At 35.1% G+C, this 8,628-nt stretch overlaps 1 protein-coding gene across 1 annotated transcript; it reads right to left on the bottom strand.

The window, feature by feature from the left end:
• Positions 1 to 320: 320 nt before the first annotated feature.
• On the bottom strand, positions 321 to 7,542 carry LOC132903112 (testicular acid phosphatase homolog). The gene is made up of 6 exons (XM_060950474.1): positions 7,471 to 7,542; positions 6,957 to 7,190; positions 2,902 to 3,087; positions 2,167 to 2,296; positions 1,101 to 1,309; positions 321 to 473 (listed from the first exon to the last, which is right to left on the bottom strand). Exons 1-6 carry the CDS (start codon positions 7,540 to 7,542, stop codon positions 321 to 323), a joined length of 984 nt encoding a protein of 327 aa, XP_060806457.1.
• Positions 7,543 to 8,628: the final 1,086 nt, after the last annotated feature.

The raw sequence follows: 8,628 nt of genomic DNA, 5'->3' as shown, positions 1-8,628 counted from the left end.
AAAAGATAATTTTGATACCAAATTGAAGTATTGGTATTATTAAATAAAACATTTTAGTGTTTTCACATTATAAATCTTTCAGTAACAATATATATACATAGTACTGTAACTGTAACCATGGTGTAAATCACATATAGTAGGTATGACTACATCATGGATTGTGTTACCTAAGAGTAAGTATATGACAGGTTCATATACATACATATCTACATTTCTTGCGGGATAATCAAAAGAGCTGCTGTTTTTTTTTTACATTTCTTTAAAAAAAAGTCACTTATTGAGAACCCTCCTCTGTGATGTGGGTTAAAATTACACTCCTTTCAATGGCAGTTGCTTCTCCAAGTGTCGTAATGCCAAGCATATTTCTTCGTAAGATTCTCAAAAGTGCTATAGTAACATGGGTTCCCACATCCATCCACTACTAAAGATTTCAATTGATAATTGTCTTGTAAGCTTGGTACATAAAACACAGGCTGTAAGAAATGGGTTATGAAGAATAAATTAGTAAATACATATATATAATCACGTCTTTATCCCTTGCGGGATAGACAGAGCCGACAGTCTTGAAAAGACTGAATAAATATAAATTAGTGGATGCATCAAAGAGTCTGCAGACTGACCTTAAATAAATATAAAGACATAAGAGATTGTGAGTTCCATATTCATAATTTTTTTCATTAAGGACGCCCTGGTAAAGGGTCAGGTCAAAAGTACCCGAAACCGCCGAGCTTGCATGAAGAGAGTTATGAATGTGGATGAAGCGAAGAAAGTATGCAGAGATCGTGGTAAGTCGAAAGAGGTAGTCTCTGCCTACCGCTTCGGGAAAGAGGCGTGATTTTATGTTATGTTTTTTGAGATTCAAATAGTGACAGGTTGCTAGCCCATCGCCTGCAAGAGGAAACCTACGTTTATAAGCCTATCTTAAGTCCCGGTCCTGGTAAGCACACTATTCTTTAGCGCCGGGAACCACACGACACTAAATTTCGTTATAGGTAGATATAACTATAGGTTTTTTACATCTAAGTATGTTTTACCGTAAATTTTTGGTTTCTCATGAACTATCTACTGTCAAAAATGTACAAAACAAAAAACTAACTTACCTCAACAATAAAATTGTCGGTGTACTTTTCTTTGCGTAAATTCAGAGCGAAAGTTGCACCATAATCGGGCATTCCTCCTATATCTGTTCTGGAGATTTTCGAAAACGCATAAACGTTTTCATGATGGGCGGAATATATTCTCATTGCTTGTGTTGTGATATTATTAATCATCATTTGTGCGTAATTAAAAAACTCATTTAGGAGGACACCTGTTAAATATAGTCGAATTAGGGAGGTACAATTAGGAATATTAAATTCGAGAATTAAAATAGCAATTGCGCCGGTGCTTCGCTCCTGTGAGGATTTCCAGAAAAAAACCTATGGTATTTCTAAATGTCTATTCTATTTGTGTGCTAAATTTCATCAAAATCGATTCAGTAGTTTTTGAGTTTATTCGTTACAAACATGCAAAAATACAAAACTTTTATCTTTATCATTAGTGTGGTTTATATGTTATGTGGAGCACACTATATGTAAAAATTTCATGTAGATCATTTCTGTCGTTTAACTTTGGTAACAAACAAACTAACTTTCATATTTGTAATAGTAGTAAAAGTATTTATAGTAGGGGAGACCGAGGCAAGACGGAGTTTATTTTTTAGAATATATTTATTTTCAAAATTGGATACAGGGTATCACTTATTGAAGTCACATGACTTAAATCTAATTATAACTACTACCGCTTCCAAAGCGCATGTGTAGAAGAAGCGGCGGAACAAACTACACTGCAGCCGTTTGTGTGCGTGACGTGTAACAACAGAGTCAAACGCAGAGCCAATCGCGCGTAGATCAGTCATTGCGCACGAGTTCGTAGCAACGCATTCATATTACTGAGATATATCTATGAAATACTAGCTCAACGATACAATATTTTATCATAAACACTTATACAGATAAACATCCAAGGCCCAGGCCAATCAGATATATTTCGTTTCTCATCATGCCCTGGCCGGGATTCGAACCCGGGACCTCAGTGTCGCAGACCGCTGCGCAACAATGGCCGTCAAATCGTCATATAACGAGCTAAAATATCTATGATTTGTCCAATAAATATTTTTTTACTAACCAGATTCATACGGCAATATAGAACCCCTCTTATTGTCCCGGTATAGAACGGCGAAAGCGGCATCAGCGGCTTTTTTTATCTCTGTTAGGTTCTCTTTCAGGTCTTCGGGGAGGTCTAGACCTAATGATATCTAGAATATACAAATAAATATAACTCCTTTATCTTTTAACTTAAAGTTACACTTCTGAGATAACAATTATTATTTCAACTATAATTAGATATAGGTAAATGCATTATGACAGAGGAAGTAAGTTTATCTGTGTGTTTTTTACATCTATACGGTTTATCGGCTAAATTAATCTTCTTGAAATATCACGAATATATAATTAAGAGTCTGGAGCAGTATATATAAAATCTTTAATTCCGATTGTGATTCAAATAGTGTCAGGTTTGTAGTTCATCGCCTGTAAGAAGAATCCCATCCTAATCCCAGGTCATTAGAACTTCCCTCTGTTTCTTAAACATACATACATATAGTCACGTCTATATCCCTTGCGGGGTAGACAGAGCCAACAGTCTCGAATAGACTGAATGGCCAGGTTCAGCTATTTGGCTTAATGATAGAATTGAGATTCTAATACTGACAGGTCGCCTAAAAAAGAATCCCAAGTTTATAAGCCTATCCCTTAGTCAGTAGTCCCTTTTACGACATCCATGGGAAAGAGATGGAGTGGTCCTATTCTTTTTTGTGCCAGGAACCACACGACATGTTTCTTAAAATATGTTAAAAATTACCTGGGACATGAAAACGTTGTAAATCTTATTAATATACAGAGGTTTGTCGACTAGATTCATATCTAAATGTAGGTGCGTCATAACTAACTCCAAAATTTTCTTATACTTAATCATTTCAGGGTAATTTAATTTGTACATTTGTTTTACTTCTGTCATAAAGGTCTTACAGCTATTTAGCGCTCGATTCTGAAAGAAAAAACGATAAATAAGAAAATTAAATAAAAAAAAAATTATAAGTCTATTCTTAATCTTCCCTCATTCTCTTCAATCAACCTTCTTATATCTTTATTCTTGATCTGATTTTCACCAGGAAATTGGGTCGTTCTTCTTTTAAACCTACATTTTGAATAAAAATTTGCACAGTTTTGAAAAAATATTTACATTGTATGTACGTCTTCATATACATATATTCTAATAGAAGACTTTCTACTCTATCAGAAAAAGTTATTGGCCGCGAAGTTTACAGATTTTTGTAGGACTTTCATGACTTTTTAGAGAGAATCGACTCAAAAAGTTACATTTCCGTCACGAAACCTTTTATTTTATTCTATTAACTGCTGTTCGTTAAATAACTTTTACTTTTGTCAAACATAAATTAACCAAAATGAAGTTTAAAAAAAACATATTAATATTATTTATTTGTATTTATAAATATATTTTATTGATGTTCGAATACCACTCTGTTACATTTACTGCTGATATAAAGTAAATTTTTGCTGTAAATTAAAATTTAGTATTATTTACAAATAAATAAGTTTTGCACAGATGGCAATTTCATAAAATATTGTAAATAAAAAAACACCAATGTTGCACTAGTTATAACTAAATATATTTACGACCAAAACAATTTTCCTAACAGGAGACAACCATTGTGACAGAGTAGTAACTAGCGTGAAGGAGTTGTTATTTTAGGGGATACCAGGCTCTCTTTTGCAATCGTTTGCAATAAAATACATTTATTTTTATAAATCTTAATCAGTACATACACACATATATAAAATCACGCCTCTTTTCCGGAGGGATAGGCAGAGACTACATCTTACCACTTGCCACGATCTCTGCATACTTCTTTCGCTTCATCCACATTCATAACTCTCTTCATGCAAGCTTGGCGATTGTGGGTACTCTCGACCTGACCCTTTGCCAGGACGTCCTTAATTTGATCAAGATACGTTCGTCTTGCCCTTCCCACTCCCACCTTTCCCTCCACACTCTCCTTGTAAATCTGCTTAGTCAACCTGCTTTCATTCATCCTCCTACATGACCAGACCATCTTAACATACCAATTTCTTTTCCTGTAACTACATCTTTTTTCACATCACAACATTCCCTTATGACGATCTCATTTCCACTGCATTTATTCTGCTTTCGTGCTTCTTCTGCTATACCCAACTTTCACTCCCATACATTAATGTCGGGACCAAATGACTAAAAGACTCTTTCAAACCTGTCAAACAACTATCCATAAATAGGTTGAACAGCCACAGTGACGCAACACATACTAACGCCTTTCTCATTCTTAAACCTCTCAGTGTGTACTCCGTTTATCCTGACACAAGCACTCGAATCCTCATATAAGGATTTCAGTGCTCGTATCAAGAGACTGCTCATCCCATGCATAGAAAGTGCTGACCACAATTCATTCCTCTAAACTCTGTCATAGGCCTTTTCCAAATCCACGAATGTGCAATAGACTTTTTGACTCTTGGCCAAAAACTTTTCGGCTATGCACCGCAAAGAAAAGACCTGATCAGTACATCCCATTCCCTTTCGAAATCCCGCTTGAGCATCCCATATTTTGCCATCAGTTTCATTCCTGACTCTATTAATCAATACCTTAGCATACAATTTGCCGACGACGCTAAGCAGGCTTATACCACGATAATTTTTGCAGTCCAGTTGTGACCCTTTTCCTTTGTAAAGTGGCACGATAACAGCCTTACACCAATCTTTTGGTACTCGGCCGCTTCTCCAACACAAATTGAAAAGGCAGTACAATTGTCTTGCTACGACGCCTTTTCCTGCTTTTAGCATCTCGACCGACACTCTATCATACCCAGCAGCCTTACCCGCTTTCATACTCTTAAGTGCTTCCACAATTTCGAACATTTCAATTTCACTTTCCATCTCATTCTCTTTTTCTTCGCTATAGTAGACATCTTTCTTATTTCCTTCCTTTTTTTCAAATAAATTTTCAAAATAGTCCTTCCATATCTTTAGCACACATTCTTCTCCTTTCACAACGCTACCATCCTGGCATCTGATCCTAGTCAGCTCTCTGGTTATAGTTTTTCCTCGGGCTGAACTTGAACGGATTTCCAGAATACTTTCAGATTTGACTGAAAGTCTTCTGATAACCTTTTATCAAATTCCTCTTTATACTCTTCTTTTTTTCTAATCACAGCTTTCTTAACCAAATCTTTTTTTTTTTTATATTCCTTACGTGCTTCATTCACATCTTCATCTATAACCTCTTGCATTCTTAAGTTAGCTTTTGCTGCTAACAAATCCAGCCATGCTTTCTTCTTTAATCGCACAAGTTCTTGCACATCTTTATATGATATATCATCAACTTCTATATGAGACAGTCAATATATAAACCTTCAATATTGAGGTTTTGAAATAATTTTAATATTAATTGTAGCTTGTAGACAATATTGAACAAAATTAATTACTGAGTGCTGAGAGAATATAAACCTTCGGCTTCGGCTTCGGCTTCGGCCGAAGGTTGTGGCGATAGCCGATTAATCTTCGGCCGAAGCCGAAGGCTTCGGCTTCGGCTTCGGCCAAAAATAGACCTTCGGCCGGACACTACTGATAATGTATTCTGTTACACCTTGATGTTATCTGGTGATAGAAAATAAGAAATTAGTATCTAAATGACAACAGAAGATTTTTCGTAGCAATAATTATCCTAATAACTACCAAAACTAATGAATCTTTTTAAGTATTTCTTGAATTAAGCATAAATATAACAAAAACATTATTTATATTACCCCACCGTCACGTACTTACCACTTCGTCACTATAACTATGTGACAAAATTGTCGTGTGACGGAAGGGTAAATTTTTGATAAAAAGTTGATAATATTTAAAAGTTAACATAGAATTTGATAATTTACATGTCGAGCATAAAATATTTCTTATTACGTAAGAGTAAACAACAAAAAGTAACAATGATCATTATAATTTTAATCAATTACTTACGTAACGAAGCGGTAGTCGTTTAAAAACACGCGCGTCCTGACATTGCGTTTGGGCGAATGAGGCGCTGCCTTCTGTTCGCAGACGGGAACATGTACGGAGGGTTGAAAGGGGGTAATTCCCTTGGTTCACATGCCACAAGGACGAGCAACAACAGCGCGTATTTCGTTTGACAACCCACGTGACAGAATTTACCACGCAAAACATTAGGTAGAGGGAGACAAGTATTTGAGATTTTTTAATAATTTTATTCAAAGTATTAAAAAATAACTATTACTGTTACACGATAGGTAATATATTAAAGAGATTTAGGATATTTTTACATTTTGTGTCATAATATATTTTTTTCGTAATATTATAGATAACACGCAAGGTCATGTAGCGGAAGACATAATGATTTTGTATGAAAACATCTCTGTCACGAGGATTCACAACTCTGTAACTTACTTTTTACAGTGAAATTATTTAATTAATATATTATTTAAATATGTGTTATTGTGTTATTAAATATGTGTATTAATATATTATTTAATATACATATCAAAATGTAATTTTGAAAAAATATTGATAATTCACTTGTTTTGTTTTTAACGGTCTGGCGAAGACACCTTTATGTAGGTTAAAAAGAAGAACGACCCAATTATTGGAAAATAGCTAACTTGACTCAGAGTTCGGATTATAAGCTTAAATCCGCAGAAATAAGCCTTTATCTTGTAAAGTATATCGCAATCATATTACATGGTACTTAACAGCCCATAGAAATCCACTGCTGGGCTAAGGCCTCCCCAGAAATGGGGGATTTTACTTATAGCCACCTCACAGTTGTTAATGTAAGGTTTTAAGGCACTCACGAAATCAATTTCTTCTGGAACCGTGGTATACGGAACAGGAGTCCAATTTAAACCCTTCTGCCACTCCTGAGCTGGTGGGTAGACAGCTGCCAAGGCAGCCAGCAAGGTCATCTTCGTCCGCGTGATATCAGTGGACCGAAGGTAGACCTGGCTCTCATTGTATTTCCCCCCTAAAAGCGTGGGGTATTGAGCCCTGATTAGATTACCCAGATTGTAGGCACGTCGTAATCCTTTCTGAAAATTCAATATGATATTTGATATGTACAATAGTCACGTCTATATCCCTTGTGGGGTAGACAGAGCCAAAAGTCTTGAAAAGACTGAAAGACCACGTTTAGCTATTTACATCCATGGAAAAGATGTGGAGTGGTTCCAAAATGCCGAAAACCACACTCCTCATTTCTCCAGATGAATATTTTTAATGCGTTAGTCGGTTTTTACTACATCCACGACAAAGTAGTGGTTCTTTTATCTTGATATACCAACATTTGAAGAATACTTCATAGTAACATACCTCGGTTAATTGCTGATATCCAAAGGGCTTGATTAGTTGCGCCAATTTTTCTGGATCAGTGCTGTACTTCATATCTTTTAGTGATGGTGTTCTGTCACCGTGGCGATGCACCTGGATTCATGATTATTGGTGATGATTTTGGACTCAGATGGATAAAAAAAAATATAAGTGTTAATGCAGTTATTTAATAGTAGTGCCGTGTGTTTCTCGGCACCAATACAAAAGAGAATAGGCCCACTCCATCTCTATCCCATGGATGTCGTCAAAGGCGACATAAAATTGCGATGCTTTTTTTTAGGCGAAGGGCTAGGAACCTAGGCTAGGAACCATTGACGTTTAAATCTGAAGGGAATCGAATCAACTGGCATACACTATAGACGGCCTCTGTGGCGCAGCGGTAATACGCTTGTCTGTGACACCGGAGGTCCCGGGTTCGAATCCCGGCCAGAGCATGATGAGAAAAGAACTTTTTCTGATTGGCCTGGGTCTTGGATGTTTATCTATATAAGTATTTATTATAAAATATAGTATCGTTGAGTTAGTATCTCGTAACACAAGTCTCGAACTTACTTCTAGGTTAACTCAATCAGTGTAATTTATCCCGTATATATTTATTTATTTATGTTTTTTAGTTGCTACCAGAACAGTATTAAGACTAAGAAATACTTACAATAAAACTAAATATTAGTTCTGAATAAGTTTCTGTTGTATTTTTAGATGTTTCACGTATTGGATCGCACAAATAATGACTTATGAGGCATGCCAAAATTATGACCTCCGTGTGATTTATCATTGCCATAAAAAATATGAACCACTTTTGCACTTTACTACGTTAAAAGTTATATTATTATATTTTATTTTTACTTTATTATAGGTTTAAGTTAATCATAAACATATTATGTTATCGTACTGACAAAATAATAAAAAGAAGGAATTTTACAATACCGAAATAAACCTTAAAAACTAATAATATTTATTTTTAGTAATGCACATTTTTTAAGTGATAACAGAAAATATGTTTTACAAGTATGTAAATTTTAATAAAGTCACAGGTAATGTGGAATAGGGCTGCCTCAAGTCTCAGATTATTTTCTACAATAATTAAATTAATATATTATAGATAATGATTTAATTACCACATTACGGCACCAATAAAAA

Source organism: Amyelois transitella, chromosome 21, assembly GCF_032362555.1.
Source record: "Amyelois transitella isolate CPQ chromosome 21, ilAmyTran1.1, whole genome shotgun sequence".
NCBI classification, from domain to species: Eukaryota; Metazoa; Arthropoda; class Insecta; order Lepidoptera; family Pyralidae; genus Amyelois; species Amyelois transitella.
The sequence above is the reverse complement of the archived record's forward strand: the minus strand, read 5'-3'. Positions and strand labels throughout refer to the sequence as shown.

What these genes read in the sequence shown, in the direction of transcription:
- LOC132903112 (XM_060950474.1), bottom strand. Translation starts at nt 7,542, where the DNA reads ATGAAGTACAGCACTGATCCAGAAAAATTGGCGCAACTAATCAAGCCC. An exon ending in TTCCAGAAGAAATTGATTTC is followed by an intron (nt 3,088 to 6,956) that starts GTGAGTGCCTTA and finishes TTTTTCTTTCAG; the next exon opens with AATCGAGCGCTAAATAGCTG. An exon ending in CCGACAATTTTATTGTTGAG is followed by an intron (nt 474 to 1,100) that starts GTAAGTTAGTTT and finishes CATTTCTTACAG; the next exon opens with CCTGTGTTTTATGTACCAAG.